At 38.9% G+C, this 27,395-nt stretch overlaps 1 protein-coding gene and 1 pseudogene across 1 annotated transcript; both read right to left on the reverse strand.

Annotated features, from left to right (window-relative positions):
* Positions 1 to 1,208: 1,208 nt before the first annotated feature.
* Positions 1,209 to 3,367, reverse strand: LOC132185109 (cation-chloride cotransporter 1-like; annotated as a pseudogene).
* A 4,991-nt stretch (positions 3,368 to 8,358) lies between these two features.
* On the reverse strand, positions 8,359 to 15,678 carry LOC132185110 (uncharacterized). Its single transcript, XM_059598927.1, has 5 exons — positions 15,583 to 15,678; positions 14,370 to 15,494; positions 10,997 to 11,012; positions 9,811 to 10,028; positions 8,359 to 9,724 (listed from the first exon to the last, which is right to left on the reverse strand). The coding sequence occupies exons 1-5, from the start codon at positions 15,619 to 15,621 to the stop codon at positions 8,591 to 8,593; spliced, it is 2,532 nt and encodes an 843-aa protein (XP_059454910.1). The 5' UTR covers positions 15,622 to 15,678; the 3' UTR covers positions 8,359 to 8,590.
* Positions 15,679 to 27,395: the final 11,717 nt, after the last annotated feature.

Consider the following 27,395-nt stretch of genomic DNA (forward strand, 5'->3'; position numbering starts at 1 on the left):
GACCCAACAATTACCCCCCGATTCCCATGGCCGACTAGTCCATTAGTTGGGCATCAGGAATCTTATGTGTAAGGATGCTTGATGTAAGGAAGGTCTTTGCTTGATTTTTATTGTCTTGCTTGTTCCCTTTTATTCTTTACAATCTTTAAAAATTAAACTTAAGAGTTTAATTTTTGTGATTGTTTGGCATGATACTCAGTCTCAGGAAAATTCCTTTGTTTAGCTATTTTTTCGATTTATCTGCCTTAAAAAAGTGCTTTGGCTATATTTCTCCGAGTTAAACTCAGGAAAGCACCGTGGCTATATTTCACTAAGTGGTGCATCAGGAAAGCACTTTGTTCAGCTATATTTCTCTGAGGACTTGCCTTAGGAAAGCGCGTTGGCTATATTTTTCCAAGTGAAACCTTTGGGCAAAGGTTAAGTTCAGAAAGCGCTTTGTTCAGCTATATTTGCGAACTCTTCATTGAGAAAGCACCTGGTGATATTTCACCGAACTAAGCTCAAGAAATTCTTTGGCTATATGTCACTGAAGGGTAACCTTTGGGTAAAGGTTAAGTTTGGAAAGCGCTTTGTTCAGCTATATTTCCGAACTCTTCCTCGGGAAAGCGCCTTGGTAATATTTCACCGAACTAAGTTCGGGAAATTCTCTGGCTATATTTCACCGAAGGGTAACCTTTGGGTAAAGGTTAAGTTCGGAAAGCACTTTATTCAACTATATTTCCGAACTCTTCCTCAAGAAAGCGCCTTGGTGATATTTCACCAAACTAAGCTCGGGAAATTCTATGGCTATATTTCACCAAAGGGTTGGAAAGCGCTATAAATAGCTATTTTTCCAAAAGTGACTCTTGGAAAAGCGCTTAGTTCAGTTATATTTTCCGAGTGTAAGTATAGTGACTTGTTGGTTGCTTGAGGTGTTCAGCATTTTATAGCCTTTGGAGTGCTTTCACTTTGGAGTGCTTTCACTTTGGACTCCTTAGGACGTTGTACTCCAATGCCTTTCTTCAAATCAGATACCCCCCATTCTCGGAGATGTGGTGAGGCTTGGTGAAGCTAGGTGATGGTAAGGTGTAGTGGAGTTCAGCCATAGTAAGGCAGAACGAAGCTCAGTTTTTTTTTTTTTTTTTTTTTTTTTTTTTGATTCTCGGATTTTGCTTATTCTCGGAATTTCAGATCCTCGGTTTTTCTGATCCTCGGACGCTCGGTTGTTCAGATCCTCGAATGCTCGGTTTTTCTAATCCTCGAATGCTTGGTTTTTCTGATCCTCGGATACTCGATTTTTCTTCATGCAGTTTGCAAAGTTAGCAAGTTTTGGATGACAAGGTACATTTTCTGGCAGTTTACCCCATGGCCTGCAGAATACCAGGGGGATTGGATACCAATTCTTTGGGTGCACTTGGCTTGCTCCTAGTGATCGAAGACTGCAGAGAGCTAGTTGGAGATATGCACTCTTGAAACCATCACCCCAGTCCCCAGCCTTTCCTTTAATGCTCACATAATAATATATCATGCTAGCAAGGGCTAGAGAAACTATAGGGAATGACCATGAGATTAAGAACATTATCACTATACAAAGTGATGCTCTAAGAAGAGAGAGGCTCCAATGGTGAAATTTCCACCGAGGACGATAGCTGGGAGCATCTAGAAGATCCAGGAGGAAGCAAGATATTCACACCAGCATAACATAGAAGGAAAAACATAGTTACAGTCAGTGTGATAAGATCCAGGTTCCCAATTACGACACATCCAATGCAGATGAACGCGGTAAAAAGGGTAGCAATATGAGGCTCACTACCATCTGCAACCCTGAAGTAGTTAAGAATGGGCAAGATGTCATCATTAGCTATTGTTGCAAGAAGGCGTGGGGCACTTGTCAGGCTCTAAAGTGCAGCCCCTAATGTTGAAAGAATGATTCCAATATAGATGATGGCTGGTAAAGGCCAAGCAACTGTAGCTATAAGTAGTCTGTCTGCCAATAGCTTCTTTCTGGTTGCAAAGGCTCCAAATAACAACACAGAAACTAGATACATTACATAGTTGCGAGAGTTGCAGCCAGTGTTCCAATGGGAATCGAACGCCAAGTATTTTTCAATGAAGTTGATCGATTTGAACCTGCCATAATTCCCGTCACAACAGGGAAAAAGAGACCAACCAATGCATTAAAATTCTAGTACACACTTCCTTCAGGATCAGGAACTCCAGCATCATTAGTATTATGATAACCTGGACTCTAGTTTTCTTTGAAAGTTTCTGCGCTCAAGCCCGTGATTCCAACTATAGGGTGATCCTTCCTTGCCAAGAAGATCCCAATGAATATGGAGAACAACAAGAATAAAACAGGTATAAGGAAAGCCGGTGCCACTCGATTGATCATTTTCACACCATCAAATACAATAAAGCATAGGATGATAGCAACAACAATCCCATAAACTTGCAAGTCATGTGAACTTGGACTTTCCACTCCTTTAATTACTGTGACATCAACCGAGTCTTTGAACTGAGTGTTGTATGCACTGAACTTAGGTAGGCGTAAATTTATCGAGCATAAGTTCGGTAAGCAGGTGTAAATAACCGAGCTTAGTTATGGGCTGATCGACCGTTTTATTGGGCCTAGCACAACTGATCCATGATCCAATAGTTACCCCCCAATTTCCTAATCCGACAAACTATGAAAATTTCATATTTCTGAGAATGGGTCAGCTTTTACAAGTTCAGCTTTTTGCACAAAATAAGAAACCAAACAAATGCATGTATCCGAGCAATGAAAATAACTCAGTAAAACATGATTAATAGAGGCAGTTATAATGATTCGAGCATTAATAAACCTAAAAGACTTATTGTCATTTTGGTTCTTTGAAGCTTAGGAGTTGAATATAAAATATGTGCCTCAATTTTTATGGGGTAAGAGTGATACCTCTAGAGGGAACTCACGGAGGTTAAGTCGGGGTTGTTTGTCCGGAGCTCACCATGGAGGCTGTTGTAGAGTTCACCGTTGTAATTCTTTGTGAACATTTGGCAAAGTCTGGCAATCTTAGGGCCTAGCGAGGCATGCTCGGCAGTGGTAACACTCGGTTGAGACAGGTTCATGGCAAAGCTCAATGAGTGACAATATTGATATTTCAGTGAACTGACTTCATTTCTAAAAATAGTCGCTGGAGGGAGATCATCAAGGCTTTTAAGAGTCATGACCTTCATATGAGTTTGAGGGTTTGTCGCCTACATTAAACCAAATATGGGTCAGCGGCTAAATCTGAGTATAGGTCAGAACCTGTTCATAGGAACCCAATGATGGATCTGTCAGAAGGAACTGAGAATGAGTCTGACGGAACTGAAGCTGGTTCAGCGACTCTGAGGAGGATTTGTCACCCATAGGTTCATTTGCATTCCCTCCATGTTTGGCATATTTAAACTTGTTACTGAGTAGGTGTTGGTGCCGAAGAAGGTCGGTGAACTGAATTGGGTTTTGTCAACAATAGACCCAAGGCTAGGTCGGCTTGAAGAAGCCGAGTCTAAGCCGGAACTTCAAATCATCGAGTGTGGGTCTGTAGTCTGAATTGAGGCTGGGTTGGTGACTTTGAAGAGATCCCATGCTGGAATTCTATCTCTATGTCGAGACTGGGTCTGCAACTCACGGTCTAAGAATGACAAAGTTCGGGTTTGTAGCCCAGAAGATAGCTTCACGGTTTTGGTGAACCGAATATGGCATAGCTCGGTCTTAGTGAACCGAGTATGGCGAAGCTCGGTCTTGGGTGAACCGAGAATAGCTCGTGACTTACATTCCAAAGGAGACTTGGCTATTGTGATTTTGCCTAAGGCAAGCTCGGCAATGGCAGTGCTTGACCGAAACAAGCTCGGCAACTTCAACAATCCGAGGATGGCGAAACTTTGATTCATTTAATCCGAAGATGGCATGATTCTGGCTTGATGACCCACAGTCCGAAGAAGGCTCTGCTATAATAATAGTGCACAGCTGATGGTCGTGAGCAATGCCAAAGCTCGGCCAGGTGAAACGGAGCATAGGTCAAAACCTGTTCAGATGAACCCAAGATGATGCTCGGCAACGTGGCAGATTTGGCCAGCTTGAGTTAGAGGATGGCCCATGGTCCAAGGTAAGCTTGGCGACTAGGCAAAGCTCGACAATTTTGTTAGTTTGCAGAAGAGGTTGCTTGAACCTTGACTGAAGAAATCTTGGTAGTTTATGACACTTGTCCAAGGTAAAGCTCGGCGATGGCAGCTTTCATCGAGGTTGACTCGGTGATTGTGATACTTCCTGAGGAACAGAGGAAAGCTAGGCAATAGGGATCCCTAACCGAAATAAGCTTGGCACTTTGTGACACAGTCGAGGTAGGCTCGACGGTAGCAGTGTTTAACCGAGGCAAGCTTGGTGATGGCAATATTTCGTTGAGGCAAGCTCAGCGATGTGTTTCTGGTCTAGGAAGGCTTAGTAGCGAGGCAAGGTCGCTACTTGCTGGAGGTCCTACTGAGCTCATTGCTGGTCTTCATCAGTTATCAAGAAAAGCACTCTGTAGAAGATAATAACAATAGTGGCATAATTGTAAATTTTTTATTTTACAATATATAGATAAAAAATATCCTCTGAACACCACATGGCATACAAATGGCACATAGTGTTTGCCCTTATCGTTCCACGTGCCTATAACAAATTAAAAAACAATTCAATTGTTTTTCTTTCTTTTTTGCTGCAAGCTTTCTTGAAGATTCATGCATAGCTTTTTTTTTTTTTCTTTCTTCTTTTTTCTTCTCAAAGGACACGTGTGACATGTCAGAGATATTTTCTATGCTTCAGCCCAAAAAATACCAAATGCTTTTTTTTTTTTTTTATGGTGCGATGGAGCTCAGAAAGGAGCAAAGATGTCAGCTAACTGTGAATTTGCTTCTTTTTCTTTTTTTTTTTTTTTTTATTATTTTTTTTTTTTTATGGTTTCTTAAGCTCTACACCTCGTTGGATTTATCTGAGAAAACCTTGAGAGCAGTTTCATCTTCTTTTCCTTCGAAGATTTTGATTCAAAACAAAATGACTTCTGTCATCGCCGATTGTCACGAACTGGATTTGGGATCTGTAGGTATGGATCTATACAGATTTGATTTTGGCTGGTTGATATATCGCCTGAACCGAAAATCATCACCATAACAGATTTCGATTTAGTAAGAACGTAGTTGTTCCCATAGACGGCACAAAACTGTTGATGCACGATTTTTCCGTACAACAGTCTCCGAATGGTGTGATCTTCGTCCTTTGTGGCTTTTCTGATCTTCAGCTCCTATAAAATAGTAAGAGCGTCAAAGGGTCTCCAGGCTGGGTGCCATGAAGGCTCTCCGATGCTTAAGTCAGTGATGTGTTTGAACAATAAGAGCTTAAGTAAAAAAGAGATTCATAGATTAAAGAGCCAGCCCCTGAAAATAGTGTGGAGGTCCCCTTTTATAAGGGTTTGGTAGTAGCTGGTGTTAACTGAGAGTCCACGTGTCCACCTTAGTGGAAGCTGATATGGTGCTGTTGATGATATATATATTACCGAGGATCCATGATGTATTATATGGGCAAAGTGATTCATGGTGGTAATGATACATGTTGCTTGGTGTTTAGCATAGATGGTCAATTTATTGAGTGAAGCCACGTGTCTATGCTATTTGTTAAATAAATAAACTATTGATCTGTTGACTCATTGGTGGCAGATGTTGAGGGTCCTGTATTTATTGTTTATTTGTTGGGAAAATATGACCTAACAACTAGTTAGAATCTTCATCCCCATTTTCCTCCCCTTTCTTGAACATATCAAAAAAAAAAAAAAAAAAAAAAAAAGGTCTCATGACGCCACCGATGTTAAACATGGCTAGTGCATAACTGATATGTGTTGAAGCTGAACAATTGTTGGTGGACACTATTAATGAAGCCCGCAACTCATCCAAAATGCTAAGGTCAAAGATCCATGACAACTGTTGCGGAAGGACCTTAATCAAGCCAACAAAGCATCACTACTGGTAGTCAACGGCCCCAATCAAATCATATTGAGCATGTTCAGAGAAAAACCATGTAACCCAAATCATATATTATCGGGAGAATGATCGGAGCAAGGTCATACACCTCAGATCAAATCATATTGGGCAACTAATCAGTAAGACCATGTACCCCAAATCATATCTCATCGGGCAAGTGACAAGAGCAAAGTCACGCACTCCAGATGAAATCATATTGGGAAATCGATGAGAGCAAGAATATGTACTTTAAGTCATATCTCATAATGCAATTGATTCAAGCAGGTTGTGCATAGAATTAAATACATGATTTCAAAGAAGCAGAAAGAACATATATAATAAAAAATAAAAACTAAAAAAATTGAAGTTTAGTGACGCCTTGTAGAGTGTCGTTTTAAGAGAAAACGACACTCCAAGGCGTCTCAATTAGTTGAACCAACACCTTAATAGTGTCGGTTTACTCTTCAACTGACAACATTAAGAGGTGTACCTAATTTTTTTTGGTTCCCGCGTCTAATGGTTTTCCCCCAAACTCTCTCTCTCTCTTCTGGGTTTTTGACTTTTTTTTTTTTTTTTTCTTCTGATGGGTTTCTGTTTTTTTTTGCTGGGATTGTGATTTTTAAATTTTTCCGGGTCTGATTTTTCTGGTTTGTTTGGTTTGGTTTGGTTTGATTTTTCAGGTTGAATCCACTTAGGAAACGGGCATCCTCGACTCTAATGGGTAATTTTTCTGATTTTTCTGTCATTTGTCTTAGCTTTCTAAAGTTCTTTGTTTTTGCAGGTTCTTGATTTTGAGTACTCTCCAAATCTACATAGTGAGTAGTAAAATCAGATTCCAAGGTCAAAACTTTTGATTTTGTTTACATTTGATTGATCTATTGTTGCTTGCATGGATGGCAGTTCCTCCATGTGTCTTAGAGCATCCTCATGGTCAGACATGAATAATTTCTCGAAAAGAAGCTCTTCCTAGACCAGCTCGATCAATTAGCACCTACATCGATCTGCTGCCTGCAGATCAAAAAATTTAATTGAAACTATTTAATTTTTACCGTAATTGAAAAAAAAAAAATCCGAAAAAAATAAAAAAAATAAAAAGTGACGATTTTTCACCACAACTGACACCTTAAGAAACGTGTTGGTTGAACAGTACTCAACTATTCAACCGACACCTTTGAAAAGGTGTTGGTTTACCAAAACCGACACTCCAAGGTGTCGGTTTTGGTCAAACCGTCACCTTCTCCCAATTTTGCGACCCCAACCTATTGACTCTTTCTAACTGCCACTAATCAACCGTCACTACTTAAGTAGTGACGGTTTTTTGTTCTAAACTATCACTACTAAGACACTAAGATTTAAATGGTTCGTCTTAATAATCCTACATCTACTGGCGGAGATACAACAAAGTGAAAAAACCCTAATGAGATGCGGCTCTTCACGATGTACATCCTCTCTTTTATAGTTAATAAATTCGGTTTACTTATCCTAAAAGACTTGAGACTTGAGATATTCAAGGCACCACACAACAAAGCAAGATCATGTACCCCTGATTATATTTTACAACCTCGTTAAGAAGCTAGTAAGCTAGCTCAAATAGTCGTGGTCAAGAAAGCCATCGTCGATAATGACATTTTTATGAGAGAAAAGGTTTATGTAACATTCTCAAATTATCATCTAATTTAATGTTTCTTTCAAGCTTTAGATCGCGACAATATTTTTATGCACACTACTAAAAATTAACAATATCTTAATTGTTTCCAATAAATAGCTCAATCGGCTGTGAACTACGCCTCATGAAGCAAAAAGTCACTAGTTCGAATTTTCCCTCTCCTTTCCTTTGTGTGGACATGTCCAAAAAAATATATATATCTTAATTAAATTTTTTTTAAAAGAATTTAAATTTATAGACAAAAATCTCAATTGTTTTTTTTTTTTTTTTTTTAAATAGAACATTAGAGGAAAGTGGGGGAAGCTAGTGGAAGTGAGGAATTGAAGAATATGATCAATCGGGGAGCTATTAAAAATCTTTTTGTTTGGCTCTTTGCTATTTTTTTTAATTGACCTTGTGTACCAAAAAAAAAAAAAATCTCCAATTGCCCTTTTTTTTGGGCTCGATCCCCATCTCTACAGAGAAATTACGCCGAGATAGAGAGAACCCAACCAGTAAGAGAGACCACTATGGAATAGAGTAACGCTGCCACAGCCCCGATCAGCTGCCATGAGACGCTCATGACCAGCGGCGTTTTGTTTATTCATTTGGAGAGTAACCACCCTTCCCTCACCAAAATTTCACCAAATTCGCGGTGAGGCCGCTTTGGAACGTTTTTAGTGTTTTTCAGCAGTTTGCCTCATCAAAGCTAATTTGACAAATTTAAGGAATAGCTATTAAAAAATAAATTATGCCAATTTTTCCGAAAACAAAAGGAGAGCGAAAGAGCATGCTTCCCTAGCATCATAGCTTGGTTATTCTATATATATATATATATACATATATATATATATATATATCAATGTTAGACGGAATCTACTTTTGCTGTTGTAATATATATATATATATTACAACAGTAAAAGCAGATTCCGTCAAACATTGACATTGATTTCTTTAGGGCACAATCTTAGAATCTTTCATCCTATCTATCCACGTAACGAATGAATTCACGGAGTTTCTGAACCCCAAGAACCCATGCTCCTTGCTCTTATTCATACTGTCCAAGAAATCACCCCCAACCAGCATCGCGTCCACAAACCACCACACCCCAACATCCTCCAACTTTGTGGGTTCCAGTTGATTCTCCTTTACGATTTCTTCCCATACATCACCCTTGTCCTTCATCATCTCTGCCAAACTAATTTTCTCACCCTCCTTGAATCCGTACTCCTCAATCCCAAATCTCTCCGCCAACGCCTTCCAAATATGCTCCAATTTGAACACGTCCCCGTTGTTGCAATTAAACGCTTCATTCTTACCATTAGGGTCCACCACCGCCCATATTTGCTGCTCCGCAATAAGATCAGCGTCCGAAGCCACCGAGTAGTACTCCCAAGCCGCTTTACTTCCAGGAAATTTCAATGGAAGCCCCTCGTGCTTACATATAGCGGCGTATACGCAAAGCGTGCCTACTATGTTCATCAAGCTATAGGGGGAGAATCCGAATATTGTGGTGGGTCGGTGGACGGACCAAGTGAGGCCTTTCTTTTCTTTAACTTCTTCATATAAAATATCTTCCTGGGTATAATAGAAATTCTGCACGTTCAAACGTGGCATATCCTCCGTAAAAGGTGGACTGGGGGTTTTGATCCTGCCGAGTTTCTCGAAGGGTCCAACGTAGTGTTTGAGGCCGGTCTGGAGGCAGATGTGGCGGAGATTCGGAGCGTTTGGGATAAGAGCGCGAAGCACATTGCGGAACATGGCACCATTGGCCTCGCAGTTCTCGGCCTCAGTGGGTCGGTTGGTCCACGTGACATAAAAGATGTTGGTGACATCGGTTAGTTGGGAAAGCTTGTCTTGGGTTTCATGGGAATCAGAGACGTCGCACTGGATGTATTCGATTGGATGGTTAGCGTTACATGCGGGGCGTGGGCGACGAGCCACGCCATAAACCTTCCAGGGGCCGCCGGGGGTGTGTGGAAGTGGGAGGATTTCGGCTAGGCTGTTGCCGACAATGCCTGTCACGCCGATCACCAGGCCCACGCTCTGGTGCCTTCGAGGTGGTGCTTCTTCATCATTGTATTTCTTCTGCAAAATTCACAATAGCTTAGATTAAAATTAGCAAGTACGCGCGCTTACCATTGAAAGAGTAAGAGAGTTGGCTGAGTTGGTGCCTTTGAAGCGGCAGTAGCTCTATCCCACCACCAGCTCATTCTGAGACTATTAACGGTCCCACTTGATCCAAAGGCCAAAGGTTCGTCGTATATGCACCACCAGCTTTCTGCGCGTTTCAACTTATATAGAACAAAAAAAAAAAATTCCAGAAAATAATAGAAGAAAAATGTACATAGATGACACAAGCCCTGACGAATTTTGCGGACCACCTGGATGCCTAGGTGTTAATGGAATGGAATGGAATGGAAGCTGTTAAAGTCAAAATTGAGTTGAGATTGCAGTGGTCCTTAAGGCCTGGAGCGTGTCTGTATCCCTTTTGATTAGGGCGGCCAGAGTCTTTGATAGGATAGACGGTAGTAGGTTCTCAATTAATAAGAATTTATTTTATAAAAAAATATTTAAAGCTTTAATTATAGTTAATATTTTTTAATTAAAGCTTCAAATTATAGTAAATAAGTAATGTATTAATATTTAAATTCATTCTTAAATAAAATTCTCACGTGGAATGTGCAGTTGAATTCTTATCCTCTTCTTCAATTTCATTATTTTTCAACAAGTTACTATTCAAGTCCTTATCTATATGTGATTTATTTTTTTAAAAAAGTAGATTCTAGCAACAGTCTAAAAGTAGAGTAGGTCTGTCATATCTCAATACCATAAAGATTAAAGATCTATGAAAAGAGTCTAATATATAACAAAGAAAAAAACAGTAGTTGACAGCAATCCATCTCCAAATAATGTACTCACAAAAAAAAAAAACAAAAAAAAGAAAGAAAAATCTCCAAATAATGCTCCTTCAAATAAGGAAGATCGAAGATAAAATCCTCAAATGGTGGCATCGGACCCGAGTCCCTCTTGACAATCTTGTCTAGCTCCTTCGTAAAGCAATGTCGTTTTACAGGCGAAAATAAAACATAAGTCCTCGTTTTAGTCAATAGGTTGTTGGAAATAATTTTGGATGATGTACAAATTTTTATTGATATAAAATAATTATAATATGAAAATTAACAATAAAATAAATAAAATACAAGAGATGAAAAGTTGAGTATAGAAAGATCTCACAATGCTATAAAATCACGCAAGAGCGTTGTTCTTAAAGGTTGATTCGTGCCTCCCAGAGTGTATAACTCGGTGCGATCGGATCCTTTGACACGCAACCTTCCAGGATTAGACTATAGTGTCTACCTTTGTTAAGGACGCACTTCCAATAACAAAGAGTAATAGAACAACTCAAACCTTCTCTTGTAGAACAACAACTCCATAATTGACAAAAAAAAATAGAAGTAACATATATAGATATAAAAATATATCTCAAGTGCCTTTTTTTTTTTTCTTTTTTTTTGTATATCTTTTTTTGGGACAAGAAGGTTGGCTTAATATTTATAAAGGAAGCTCAAGTTTTCCTTCTTAAAGAGAATCTTTTAGCATCGAAGTCTTGAATGACCAAACGGTCAAAAAAGCTTGAAGCCATAAAATCTTGTTAATTAACAAATGCCTTAGACCTTGTTAATGTCAAAAGATCAAAACTGTTGAAGAATTAAAACCCATAGAATTTTAATGACCAACGGCTAGAAACAATAAAAGTGAAAATCAATAGAAACAATAAAAGTGAAAATCAACGTATGGAGAAACTCAATGCCCTTAATGACCAAACGGTCACAAAAAATTATTTCTCAAAGAAGCCACTAGCAAATATCAAACAAAGAATAAAAGGGCTTATGGAAAAAGAAAACAAGAAAACAATTTGTTTGTAACACACATATATTACAACAATCCCCACATGTTACAAACAATAGAATAAAGGAGATTGAAAGTATGCATCGATGTGGTACCCGAAGGTTTTAACCGCACCTAAGATAAATAAGTAGGAACTTAATGAATCGTGGTAGAGTTAAACTCTTTTAACCAAATCCACAAGTTAAACAAACTTATCATCCACATAACTTTCTCCAAAAACAAAAAATTAAATCAAATCAAATAAACAAAAAGTCAAATAAAATCAAATAAAGAAAATTGGGTTGTTCTATAGCGGGTTGGCGCCTTATACAGGCCATGTGCCTCTAGGCTTCATGAGTGCTCTAGAGACTTGTTAAAGTCTCATAGGAGGCGGCACCACCTTCACACTCACATAGGTGGCGTCCATCAAGAATGTGTGCAGAGAACATCACATCCCAACAAGTAGGGACTATGGACCCATTAAGAGTTTTAAACTCATCCTTACTCACTCTCCATCTTTTGTTATTACACCATAAAATGGCTTTCATGAGTGCTCTAGAGACCTACCCAAGTCTCATAGGAGATAGCACATCCACATTCATATAGGTGGTATCCATCAAGAGTGTGTGCAGGGAACACCCCATCCTAACATGTAGGGACTATGGATTCATTAAGAGCTTTAAGCTCATCCTTAATCACTCTGCATCTTGTACTGTTTTACACCATAAGGATGGACTCATCACTAATCTTCTCAACAAGATAGTTAATAAACATAAATTGACAGTACCATACCTCAATTCAATATTCATTACTAGCATATTCATATAAGCTCATAAATTTCTCAAGAATAAATATACTTACCTAATATGAATAGTAAACTAATTTTTATTATTAAAGTAATCTCTTTAAATCAACGTTTTAAAAATCTAGGTTGCTACAAATATAAACTTGACTTGGCTCATTCAAACTCATTTAAAGCTTGGTTATAATTATATGTGTATTAGAATGTCGTTATGTATGTTATGATATTGTTCAGGACAGTTTTACTTGGGTCGAATTAGGGGGACAAAGATTAGCTGTAAATTAATTTATAGTTAATTCTGTATTCTTAAAGCATATGAAAAGCACATGCCACTGCCCCTGTCATTCAGTTTGTAAGTAATCCAACTCAAAACAGTCGAGGTCAAGAAAGCCATCGCCTAATATCACGTACGACAAGAAAGCCATAGTCGATAATGAGAATTTTTTTGAATGAAAAAATACTCGGAATTTTTGGGGCATAATCGGAATTTTATAAGAAGTTCATGTGCAGTGGAGACTAGTTTTGGATTATATATATATATAGCGACAGCGTTGTGGGCGTGAAACCAGATTGGAGAGCTTTTGAGAACATTTGAGAACATTTTGAGAACCTAGAATTTGAAATAGGCGTGAACCAACTTAATTATAAAGCTTTTAAAAATTATATTATTATTTTAACGTCCACTAGTTGGACAAACCTCATACTTCATATATATATTCTTATCTTATTAAACTAATCCATTTTTATTTTAAGTATAATTAATTAAATCTTCAATTACAAATCATTCATAATGCTAATCAGAGCCTAGTTCGAACCCACTTCTTCTCAAATTGAACTAAGAAAATTAATTTAGACATCTAACTTAAACCTAATATTTATACCAAAGTATTATTAGTTATGTTAATAAATTCCTTGGGTGTTACAGAAAAATGATGTAACCCAAATCATATATTATGGGGAGAATGACCAGAGCAAGGTCATACACCTCAGATCAAATCATATTGGGCAACTAGTCAGAGTAAGACCATGTACTCCAAATCATATCTCATCAGCCAAGTGACCAGAGCAAGGTCACGCACTCCAGATGAAATCATATTGGGAAATCGATGAGAGTAAGACTATATATGTACCCTAAAGCAAGACCGTGTACTTTAATTAAGTCATCTCTCATGATCATGCAATTGATTAAAGCAAGATCATATATATACGTACCCCTGATTATATTTACCGGCCAATTGATCAGAACAGGATCATATACCTCGGACGATTGACTAGAGTTAAGGTCATGTACCCCAAGTAATATATCCTCATGCAATTGATCAGAGGAAGATCGTGTAACTCAGATTGTATCTCATTGGGCTATTGACTTGATGAAAGTCATGTACCACATACCATACCATGTTGGGCAATTGGTCGACGTCAAGAAAGCCATCGCCAAATATCACGGACGGACGACAAGAAAGCCATCATCGATAATGAGATATTTCTAGTAGTTGCAACAACTATATAAAGTAAATTATCATCCAAGCTTTAGATCAACAAAATCTTTATGCAAACTACTAAAAATTAACAATGTCATCCGATGACAAAAGTATACTTAATTAAATTTATACACAAATATCTAAATTGTTTTATTGAGAAAACAACATTCGAGGAAGAGAAGAAAGTGGGGAAACAAGTGGAATTGAGGAATTGAAGCATATGAGCAATCGGGGAGCTATAGATTAAAAAAAAAATTGTTTGGCTCTTTGCTTTTTTTTTTTTTTAACTGACCTTGTGCTTAAAAAATCCCAATTGCCTTTGTTTTTTTCGTTTTCCTTTTTTTTGGCTCGATCCCCATCTCTATAGAGAAATGACGCCGAGATAGAGAGAACCCAACCACTAAGAGAGAGTACTATGGCATGAACTTTTCTCAAAAAAAAAAAAAAAAAGCATGCTTCCCTACCATCATAGCATAGCATGGTTATTCTATATATTAATAATATTACAACAGCAAAAGCAGATTCCATCTCACATAGATATTGATTTCTTTCAAGGCACAATCTTGGAATCTTTCATCTTATCTATCCACGTAGCGAACGAATTCACAGAGTTCCTGAACCCCAAGAATCCAAGCTCCTTGCTCTTATTCATACTGCCCAAGAAATCACCCCCACCCAGGATCAAGTCCGCAAACCACCACAACCCAACATCCTCCAACTTTGTGGGTCTTAGTTGATTCTCCCTCACTATCTCTTCCCACACATGACCCTTGTCCTTCATCATCTCCACCAAGCTAATTTTCTCACCCTCCTTAAATCCGTACTTCTCAATCCCAAATCTCTCTGCCAACGCCTTCCAAAGATGCTCCCATTTGAACACATCCCCGTTGTTGCAATTAAACGCTTCGTTCTTACCATTAGGGTCCACAACCGCCCATATTTGCTGCTCCGCAATAAGATCAGCGTCCGCAGCTGCCGAGTAGTACTCCCAAGCCGCTTTGCTTCCAGGAAATTTCAATGGAAGCCCCTCGTGCTTACATATAGCGGCGTATACGCAAAGCGTGCCTACTATGTTCATCAAGCTATAGGGGGAGAATCCGAATATTGTGGTGGGTCGGTGGATGGACCAAGTGAGGCCTTTCTTATCATTAGCTTCTTCATATAAAATATCTTCTTGCGTATAATAAAAATTCTGCACGTTCAAACGTGGCATATCCTCCGTAAAAGGTGGACTGAGGGTTTTGATACTGCCCATTTTCTCGAAGGGTCCAATGTAGTGTTTGCCGCCGGTCTGGAGGCAGATGTGGCGGAGATTCGGAGCGTTTGGGATAAGAGCGTGAAGCACGTTGCGGAACATGGCACCATTGGCCTCGCAGTTCTCGGGTTCAGTGGGTCGGTTGGTCCACGTGACATAGAAGATGTCGGTGACATCGGTTAATTGGGAAAGCTTGTGTTGGGTGTCATGGGAATCAGAGACGTCGCACTGGATGTATTCGACTGGATGGTTAGCGTTCCATGCAGGGCGTGGGCGACGAGCCACGCCATAAACCTTCCAGGGTCCACCGGGGGTGTCAGGGAGTGGGAGGATTTCGGCTAGGCTGTTGCCAACGATGCCAGTCACGCCAATCACCAGGCCCACGCTTTGGTGGCTTCGAGGTGGTGCTTCTTCGTCATCGTATTTTTTCTGCAAAATTCACAATAGCTTAGATTAAAATTAGCAAGTGCGCGCTTATTATAGAAAGAAAGAGTAAGAGAGTTGGCTGAGTTGGTGCCTTTGCAGCGGCAGTAGCTCTAGCCCACCACCAGCTCATTCTGAGAATATTAACAGTCCGACTTGATCCAAACGCGAAAGGTTCGTTATCTCTTCCCCAGCTTTCTGCGCGCTTCAACTTATATAGAGCGAAAAAGAAAAAAATCCAGAAGACAAGTCCAGGGCCGGCTCAATATTTGGGCCTTAAGCGAAATTTTGAAGTTGGCCTTATTTTTTTTAATATTTAAATATTAATTAAATAATATTTATTTTAATAATATTATTATATTTTTATAATATTATTATTATTTTTATTTTCATTGTTGTTTCATGATTTTTAAATTTAATTTTTAGCTAGTTGTCCACAAAAATTGATGTGGCATAATTGTTTTTTTAGGTTAATTGGTCTTATTTTATAATGAGCTTATTATATTGGGGCATTATTTTTAAATTTTTATGAAAAAAAACTTTGGGCCTTATTTAAAAAAAAAAATGGGCCTTCAGGTAAAATAAAATTAAACAAAAATTTGAGCCTTATTAACTGGGTGCCCTAGGTGACCGCCTCAATGGCCTAGCCATTGAGCCGGCCCTGGACAAGTCTAAATAGATGACACGAGCCATGACGAATTTTGGAGAGCACCTAGCTGCTTAGGATTAGATGGAATAGATTGGAATTTGTTATAGTCACAGTGGTATAAGATTTCGTTCAATGAGATTCAACTTATCACAATGTCGACATGGAATGACTGAGCACAAAACAGCGGTGGGGCGTGTCTAGAGAAATGTTACATTTTAAAAAAAAAAATTAAAAATTAAAACTTTAATTACAATATAATTTATTATTTTGAAAAATATGACATCATTTTGTAGGATTATGACACATTATTTAGAGAGTAAATCAAGAAGGCTAACATTCAATCTTTACCGTTCATCTAATAATCAAAGCACAAGCTTTAGGCTCAGAGCCTAATTGAATGTGGAGACCTCTGTTTTAATTTGTTTCTCCCGGTTCAAATTTTCAAAAACCAATTGATTGTGTCTAAGTGAAAGTGACGGCCAGGATCAATTTCATTCGACGATATAGATGGCCAAAGTTCTTTTGGGCTCAACAGTGTATTACAAAGTTACATAGGGAAACTTCTTACACTTTATGAATTCTCGTATTTTTGTAATGTCCCTTCTAAAGTTCAAAATTTTTCAATTTAATATATCGAACTTTTAATTTTTCTTTAATGTCCCACTCCATTAGGATTGATTGTGTGTAAGTGAAAGTGATGGCCAGGATCAAGTTCATTTGACGATATAGATGGCCAAAGTGTTTTTGGGCTCGACAGTGTATTACAAAGTTATATAAAAATTGAAGGGGAAAGCTTTAGTTACACTTTGTGAATTCTTATTATTTTTGCAATTTCATTTCTAAATTTTAAAATTTCTCAATTTACTGTATCGAACTTTTAATTTTTTTTAAATGTCCCTCCTTTATTAGGATTTTTTGTTAAATTCCAACAAAATTCCCAAAATACCATTTTTATAGAAACAATATTTAAATATTTTTTGCAAAGATTGAGGGATGGGTATTTTGTAAATACTATTAAATTTGGACCACCAACTTAGTCTTTGCAATTTTTTTCATTTTTTTTTCCCAAAACAAATGTGGGTATCACTACAAGAAATCAAGTTTTTAGGGGCAACATCATTTGGACGCTAAAAGTCCCAAAATGGACGATGTTGATTAACAGGGTCGACTCAAAGTAGATGCTAATGATGACTTTTTAGCGTCCACTATGTCAACACTAAAAGTCTTGTATTTTGGTCGCTAATACTAGATTGGATTGAAGTCAGAGTAGACACTAATGCTCCACTATGACATTGATGTTGTGATACGAGACATTGTGTGTGAGTCTCGGTGAGACATTGTGTATTAATCTCAGTGAGCTTCATTTGAAAATATAGTGATCACTATTTGTGTTATTTGTGTGCAATACTTGCATTCTATTTTTCTAGATCGCATGATTGTAAATACTTGTTACATATTATACGTCCTATCGATGTGTTCTTAACTCGTAGTTGCAAATACATTCGGATCAGATTGTGTTTTTGGGATACTTATTTGTGTTTACTTGGTAATTCAATGACTTATGCAATCCAAGTCTGAGATTGTTGTAATTTATTTCACTTTTGGGTGGACTGCATAGTCATTTTCATATTTGGGTCCATAATGGGCTAGACCAATTCTATAAGCACTTGAGGAAGTTATGTACTCTCACCCTACATATATAATGAGGTTAGCCCATTAAATTTCATTAGGTCATCAGAGCAATTAGATTTGAGAGACTAGTGCCCTTTACACACACAACACAACAGGACAAAGGGAGAAAGATGGCATACTCATCTTCTAACAAAAAATGTAAGTTTACATTCTTTTCATTATTGTTGACATGGAGTAAGACATAATTATTTAGTGAAATTCTAGCATGTAGGGTTAAGAAAGGAAGGAAGAAAAGAGAAGAAACCAAAAAAGGAACACGGTGGAGGTGGGGGAGAGGAGATGACTAAAAAAATAGAAAAGAAGAAAAGAAAAGTGAAAGAAAAAGGAAGGAGAAGAAAGTGGGAAAATGATGAGTGGCTTGTGCTTGTCGGTAGAGAGAAAGAAAAGGGAAAATGAAAGAAAGAAAGAAAAATAAGAAAACAAATGGGGAGTTGTGCATGATTTGGGTGCAGATCTCCCAAAACTGATCCACTCTTAAACTAATCAATCACCCACTATTTAATCATACTCCCAATTGATACTCTAATATTCTATTTACTTCATTAAATCATTCTATCTCTTCCATCACCCAATAAAATTATCTCAAAAAAATTAAGGCTTATGATATGATAACCTCAATTCAATATTCATTCCTAGCATATTCATATAAGCTCATAAATTTATCAAGAATAAATATACTTACCTAATATGAATAGTAAACTAATTTTTATTATTAAAGTAATCTCTTTAAATCAACGTTTTAAAGTGCTACAAATATAAACTTGACTTGGCTCATTCAAACTCATTTAAAGCTTGGTTATAATTATATGTGTGTATTAGAATGTCATTATATATGTTATGATATTGTTCAGGGCTGTTTTACTTGGGCTGAATTAGGGGGACAAAGATCAGCTGCAAATTAATTTATAGTTAATTCTGTATTCTTGTAGCATATGAAAAGCACATGCCACTGCCCCCTGTCATTCAGTTTGCAAGTAATCCAACTCAAAACGGTCGAGGTCAAGAAAGCCATCGCCTAATATCACGTACGACAAGAATGTTAGGGATGGCCACACCCTTGACTCAATGGTTGTGCAAACTCCACAGAATAATAATGGAATGATAAATGCAAGAGATCAACACACAGTATTTACGTGGTTCGGCAGTGGGCCTACATCCACGGAAGTAACTCTAATCAATCCACTATAAACAACTTGTTACAGTGGTGTTTACTCAAGTTATGCAAAACTTGAGTTAATACAGGAGTAAAACAATATTGAGAGAAACAACCTCTGTTGAAACTAATATACACTCTCAGTGGTGTATTAAAACACTCTTTTCTTAACTCTCTCTCTGGAGTATAACTGAGGCTCTCTTGACTTCTCTTCTTGTGTGTGTTGTTCTTGATCTTCCTCAAGCATGTTTTAGGCATAAGGCCCCTTGGCTATTTATAGCCAAAGTTAGAACCATCTAAATGATGAACTTTGCCCCCAATTTAGACTCTTCTAGATGAACTTGGCCTCCAACGTAGAACCATCTAGATGATGAAGACAAATTGGAGAACCTTCTAGATGAATAGAGAATCATCTAGATAAATCTTGAAGAGAACCTTCTAGATGGATGGAGAACCATCTAGATAAAGCTTTGAAGAGAACCTTCTTTGAATAATCTTTGTAAAGAACCTTCTAGATGGATGGAGAACCATCTAGATAAATCTTTTGTATGACTTGCTCCATTTTGTTTAATCAAAATCTTATCTTAAGTAGGGAAAAACCTTGTCGGCAACCAACAAATCTCCCCCTCCCTACTTAGAGGAGCAAGCCACGACTAACTTCACTCACAGGAAGTTTAAACCGGCTAACTGGGAACATAGCTCATGCTTCCCAGTCAGAACCACCTTAGTCAACATATCAGAGGGATTCTTTTCTGTACGGATCTTTTCCAGCTTCATTTGCTTCTTGTCTATCACCTCACGTAGCCAATGATACCTGACATCAATATGCTTCGTCCGAGAATGATAAGTAGCATTTTTGCTCAAGTCTATAGCACTTTGACTATCACAAAATACCACGTACTCATCTTGCTTTACTCCAAGCTCAAGAAGAAATCTCTTCATCCATAGCATTTCCTTGGCAGCTTCTGTAGCGGCAATGTATTCCGCTTCTGTAGTTGATAATGCAACACACTTTTGGAGTTTTGACTGCCATGAGACAGCTCCCCCTGCAAAGGTAAACATATATCCGGAAGTAGATTTTCTGTTATCTAAATCCCCTTCCATATCAGAATCAGTAAAGCCTATCAATTCTGGTTTGGAACCACCATACATTAAGCATAACTTGGAAGTACCCTTCAAATATCTAAAGATCCATTTCACAGCTTCCCAATGGGCAATGATCTTTGCCCGGATTTGAGAGAAATCTGCTGACAGTACCTACAGCATGTGCAATGTCTGGTCATGTGCACACCATGGCATACATAAGACTCCCAACAGCTGAGGAGTAAGGAATGACCTCCATTGCTTTCTTCTCTTCCTCTGTATGCGGACATGAGTTTCTACTAAGCTTAAAGTGATTAGCAAGTGGTGTGCTAACTGGTTTAGCATTTTTCATGTTGAATCTTTCAAGCACCCGTTCAACATACTTCTCTTGTGACACCCACACCTTCTTGGCTTTTCTGTCACGTATGATTTGCATACCCAAAATCTGTTGAGCTGGCCCTAAGTCCTTCATGTCAAAGGACTTGAACAACTCCTTTTTCAAGTTGCTAATCATTTTTGCATCTTGCCCTACTATCAGCATATCATCAACATATAGCAAAAGGATAATGAAGTTACCTTCATCGAACTTCTTGAAATAAACACAATGATCTGCCTCGGTCTTCTTGTACCCGTGACCCACCATGAATGAATCAAACTTCTTGTACCATTGTCTTGGTGCTTGCTTGAGACCATATAGGCTTTTCTTCAATTTGTAAACCAAGTGCTCCTTTCCTTTTACTTCAAAACCTTCGGGCTGCGCCATGTAAATCTCTTCCTTCAGATCACCGTGAAGGAATGCAGTCTTTACATCCAATTGTTCAAGCTCAAGATCCAAGCTAGCTGTCAGACCAAGAATGACTCTGATAGAACTCATCTTCACAACTGGAGAGAAGATCTCATCAAAGTCAATGCCTTTCTTTTGTGCAAAGCCTTTAACTACTAACCGTGCTTTGTACTTTGCTAGCTTTCCACTGCTATCCCTTTTCAGCTTGAACACCCACTTGTTCTTCAATGCTTTTCTTCCTTTAGGAAGTTCTACCAACTCATAGGTATCATTTTTCTGCAGGGAATTCATCTCTTCTTGCATGGCTTTTACCCAGCAGATTTTATCCTTATAAGATTGTACTTCTTGGAAACCCTCTGGCTCCCCCTCTTCAGTAAGCAAAATATATTCTGAAGTAGGATATTTGGATGACGGTCTATGCTCTCTCGTAGATCTTCTAACCTGAGATCTTGAATCTTCCTGATCATGAGGATGCTCCCCCTGCTCAGTATCTTCATCATTATCAAGCAACTCTGGCTCATCACTGGGAGTCAATTCTGGTGTAGCATCATGCAGAACTTCCTCGTCTGGAGTATGCTGAGAAGGACTGGAAGATAAATCAACTATATCTTCAATCGCAGCTTTAGACTTCTCAGGTTTATCTGCATCACCATAGAATTGGTCTTCATAGAAGACCACATCTCGACTTCTGACAATCTTCCTCTTGATCGGATCCCATAGCCTGAATCCAAATTCTTCATTTCCATAACCCAGAAAGATACAGGGAAGTGCCTTGTCATCAAGCTTCAACCTGTTCTCCTTTGGAACATGTGCAAAAGCCTTGCACCCAAATACCTTCAGATGAGAATATGAGACATCTCTTCCACTCCATACTCTCTCCGGTATGTCGAAACCCAAAGGAACTGAAGGTGAACGGTTGATTAAATAGCAGGCCGTCAGAGTGGCCTCTCCCCAAAATGACTTGTCTAATCCAGCCATTTTGAGCATGCATCTAACTCTTTCTACAATGGTGCGGTTCATCCTCTCCGCAATACCATTGTGTTGTGGGGTGCTTGGCACAGTCCTTTTCATGCCTTATTCCATGCTCTGAGCAAAAGCTTCTGAATTTCTTCATAGTATATTCTCCTCCGTTGTCAGTACGGAGACACTTCAATTGCTTTCCAGTCTCTCTTTCAACCATGGCATGGAATTGTTGAAAGATATCAAAGACTTGATCTTTTGTCTTTAATAGATAGACCCACACTTTCCTTGATGCATCATCAATGAATGTGACAAAATATCTATTGCCACCCAAGGTTGGAACTTCGATAGGTCCACAAACATCTGAGTAGACCCTCTCCAGAATAATAGATTTCTTTTGTGAAGACGTTGCAAAAGAAACTCTATGCTGCTTCCCGAATAAACAATGTTCACATGGATTAAGAGCTTTACCTTTGTCAATAGGAATGAGCGACTTCTTTGCCAAAATATGCAGCCCTTTCTCACTCATATGACCCAGCCTTTTGTGCCATAAATTTGGAGATGAACTATCTTCCACAGCGAACAGCTCACCACGACACACCTTCATATGTGTCTTGTATAATGAACAACAAGACTTGCCTTTAGCCACCACCAAAGATCCCTTGGTGAGCTTCCAAACTCCTTTGCCAAAGTAACTTTCATACCCTTCTTTATCAAGGATATTCCCAGATATGAGATTGAGACGCAGGTCGGGAATATGTCGAACATCCTTCAAAATCAATGTACACCCGACATTGGTTTGAACACGGATGTTACCAACCCCAACTATCTTCGAGTTGCTAGTGTTACCCATTCTTACCATACCAAAGTCTCCTGCTTTGTATGATGTGAAGATCTCCTTGTTAGGAGTAGCATGGTAAGAGGCAGCGGTGTCTACAACCCACTCCTCATCATTACCCGTAACATGCAAACAATCCCCAGCGCCATAAGATAGAACTACCACATCTTGCCCCGAGCAAGTGGCAGTTGTATTCTTTTCATCATCTTTCCTTTGGCTGAAGTCAGCTTAGTTTTGTTCTCGCTTCCAAGCATAGCAATTTCTCTTCATATGACCCTCCTTGCCGCAATGATAACATTTTCTTCTTTCAATGGACCTCCCTCTTGACTTTGACCTTCCTTTGGATTTATCATGACTCTTGAAACCTCTGTTTTTGCTTCTGCCCCTGTTCTCTATGACAAGAGCTTGTGCACTGTCTGTCCCAGCAGCCTGTCTTCTGGTTTCTTCATTGAACATGCTGCTTGTAACTTGCTTCATGGTCATCTTGCCATCGGGAGTTGAGTTACTCAAGGACACCACCAAGATTTCCCAGCTATCTGGTAGAGAGCTCAAGAGCATCAAAGCTTGTAGCTCCTCATCAAGAGTCATCTTCATAGTGTTCAGTTGATTTACGATACTCTGAAAATCATTCAGATGGTCGGAAACTGAAGCACCCTCCTTAAACTTCAAGTTAACAAGTTGTCGAATCAAGAAGGCTTTGTTTACGGCTGTCTTTCGCTCGTATCTTGCTGTCAGCTTCTTCCATAATTCACAAGCATTGGTTTCATCGGAAATATGATGGTAGACTTTGTCATCCACCCATTGCCGAATGAGACCAACTACTTGTAAATTTAATTTCTTCCACTCTGCATCTGAAGTCTCCTTTGGCTTGGCTGTGTCACCTTCAATTGGAGCATACATATCTTTATAGTAAAGTATGTCCAACATCTTGCCTTTCCAAAGTAGCCAATTGCTACCATTTAGGCTTATCATTCTGCTGCTTGTACCTTCCATTAAAATTGCACAACAATCTTCAAATGAAAGACGTCGGTGAATAGTACCGTATTACCGTCAACCTAGCTCTGATACCACTTGTTAGGGATGGCCACACCCTTGACTCAATGGTTGTGCAAACTCCACAGAATAATAATGGAATGATAAATGCAAGAGATCAACACACAGTATTTACGTGGTTCGGCAGTGGGCCTACATCCACGGAAGTAACTCCAATCAATCCACTATAAACAACTTGTTACAGTGGTGTTTACTCAAGTTATGCAAAACTTGAGTTAATACAGGAGTAAAACAATACAGAGAGAAACAACCTCTGTTGAAACTAATATACACTCTCAGTGGTGTATTAAGACACTCTTTTCTTAACTCTCTCTCTGGAGTATAACTGAGGCTCTCTTGACTTCTCTTCTTGTGTGTGTTGTTCTTGATCTTCCTCAAGCATCTTCAAGCATGTTTGAAGCATAAGACCCCTTGGCTATTTATAGCCAAAGTTAGAAGCATCTAGAAGATGATCTTAGCCCCCAAGTTAGAATCTTCTAGATGAATGAACTTGGCCTCCAAGGTAGAACCTTCTAGATGATGAAGACAAATTGAGAACCTTCTAGATGAATAGAGAATCATCTAGATACATCTTGAAGAGAACCTTCTAGATGGATGGAGAACCATCTAGATAAATCTTTGAAGAGAACCTTCTAGATGGATGGAGAACCATCTAGATAAATCTTTTGTATGACTTGCTCCATTTTGTTTAATCAAAATCTTATCTTAAGTAGGGAAAAATCTTGTCGGCAGCCAACAAATCTCCCCCTCCCTACTTAGAGGAGCAAGCCATGACTAACTTCACTCACAAGAAGTTTAAACCGACTAACTGGGAACATAGCTCATGTTTCCCAGTCAGAACCACTTTAGTCAACATATCAGAGGGATTCTTTTCTGTATGGATCTTTTCAAGCTTCATTTGCTTCTTGTCTATCACCTCACGTAGCCAATGATACCTCACATCAATATGCTTCGTCCGAGAATGATAAGTAGCATTTTTGCTCAAGTCTATAGCACTTTGACTATCACAAAATACCACATACTCATCTTGCTTTACTCCAAGCTCAAGAAGAAATCTCTTCATCCATAGCATTTCCTTGGTAGCTTCTGTAGCGGCAATGTATTCCGCTTCTGTAGTTGATAATGCAACACACTTCTAGAGTTTTGACTACTATGAGACAGCTCCCCCTGCAAAGGTAAACATATATCCGGAAGTAGATTTTATGTTATCTAAATCCCCTGCCATGTCAGAATCAGTAAAGCCTATCAGTTCTGGTTTGGAACCACCATACATTAAGCATAACTTGGAGGTACCCTTCAAATATCTAAAGATCCATTTCATAGCTTCCCAATGATCTTTGCCCGGATTTAAGAGAAATCTGCTGACAGTACCTACACCATGTGCAATGTCTGGTCGTGTGCACACCATGGCATACATAAGACTCCCAACAGCTGAGGAGTAAGGAATGACCTCCATTGCTTTCTTCTCTTCCTCTGTACACAGACATGAGTTTCTACTAAGCTTAAAGTGATTAGCAAGTGGCGTGCTAACTGGTTTAGCATTTTTCATGTTGAATCTTTCAAGCACCCATTCAACATACTTCTCTTGTGACACCCACACCTTCTTGACTTTTCTATCACGTATGATTTGTATACCCAAAATCTGTTGAGCTGGCCCTAAGTCCTTCATGTCAAAGGACTTGAACAACTCCTTTTTCAAGTTGCTAATCATTTTTGCATCTTGTCCTACTATCAACATATCATCAACATATAGCAAAAGGATAATGAAGTTACCTTCATCGAACTTCTTGAAATAAACACAATGGTCTGCCTCAGTCTTGTTGTCCCCGTGACCCACCATGAATGAGTCAAACTTCTTGTACCATTGTCTTGGTGCTTGCTTGAGACCATACAGACTTTTCTTCAATTTGCAAACCAAGTACTCCTTTCCTTTTACTTCAAAACCTTCGGGCTGCGCCATGTAAATCTCTTCCTTCAGATCACCGTGAAGGAATGCAGTCTATACATCCAATTGTTCAAGCTCAAGATCCAAGCTAGCTGTCAGACCAAGAATGACTCTGATAGAACTCATCTTCACAACTGGAGAGAAGATCTCATCAAAGTCAATGCCTTTCTTTTGTGCAAAGCCTTTAACTACTAACCGTGCTTTGTACTTTGCTAGCTTTCCACTGCTATCCCTTTTCAGCTTGAACACCCACTTGTTCTTCAATGCTTTTCTTCCTTTAGGAAGTTCTACCAACTCATAGGTATCATTTTTCTGCAGGGAATTCATCTCTTCTTGCATGGCTTTTACCCAGCAGATTTTATCCTTATAAGATTGTACTTCTTGGAAACCCTCTGGCTCCCCCTCTTCAGTAAGCAAAATATATTCTGAAGTAGGATATTTGGATGACGGTCTATGCTCTCTTGTAGATCTTCTAACCTGAGATCTTGAATCTTCCTAATCATGAGGATGCTCCCCCTGCTCAGTATCTTCATCATTATCAAGCAACTCTGGCTCATCACTGGAAGTCAATTCTGGTGTAGCATCATGCAGAACTTCCTCGTCTAGAGTATGCTGAGAAGGACTGGAAGATAAATCAACTATATCTTCAATCGCCGCTTTAGACTTCTCAGGTTTATCTGCATCACCATAGAATTGGTCTTCTATGAAGACCACATCTCGACTTCTAACAATCTTCCTCTTGATCGGATTCCATAGCCTGAATCCAAATTCTTCATTTCCATAACCCAGAAAAATACAGGGAAGTGCCTTGTCATCAAGCTTCAACCTGTTCTCCTTTGGAACATGTGCAAAAGCCTTGCACCCAAATACCTTCAGATGAGAATATGAGACATCTCTTCCACTCCATACTCTCTCCGGTATGTCGAAACCCAAAGGAACTGAAGGTGAACGGTTGATTAAATAGTAGGCCGTCAGAGTGGCCTCTCCCCAAAATGACTTGTGTAATCCAGCCATTTTGAGCATGCATCTAACTCTTTCTACAATGGTGCGGTTCATCCTCTCCGCAATACCATTGTGTTGTGGGGTGCTTGGCACAGTCCTTTTCATGCCTTATTCCATGCTCTGAGCAAAAGCTTCTGAATTTCTTCATAGTATATTCTCCTCCGTTGTCAGTACGGAAACACTTCAATTGCTTTCCAGTCTCTCTTTCAACCATGGCATGGAATTGTTGAAAGATATCAAAGACTTGATCTTTTGTCTTTAATAGATAGACCCACACTTTCCTTGATGCATCATCAATGAATGTGACAAAATATCTATTGCCACCCAAGGTTGGAACTTCGATAGGTCCACAAACATCTGAGTAGACCCTCTCCAGAATAATAGATTTCTTTTGTGAAGACGTTGCAAAAGAAACTCTATGCTGCTTCCCGAATAAACAATGTTCACATGGATTAAGAGCTTTACCTTTGTCAATAGGAATGAGCGACTTCTTTGCCAAAATATGCAGCCCTTTCTCACTCATATGACCCAGCCTTTTGTGCCATAAATTTGGAGATGAACTATCTTCCACAGCGAACAGCTCACCACGACACACCTTCATATGTGTCTTGTATAATGAACAACAAGACTTGCCTTTAGCCACCACCAAAGATCCCTTGGTGAGCTTCCAAACTCCTTTGCCAAAGTAACTTTCATACCCTTCTTTATCAAGGATATTCCCAGATATGAGATTGAGACGCAGGTCGGG

This window comes from Corylus avellana, chromosome ca6 (genome assembly GCF_901000735.1).
Source record: "Corylus avellana chromosome ca6, CavTom2PMs-1.0".
In the NCBI taxonomy this organism is placed as follows: domain Eukaryota; kingdom Viridiplantae; phylum Streptophyta; class Magnoliopsida; order Fagales; family Betulaceae; genus Corylus; species Corylus avellana.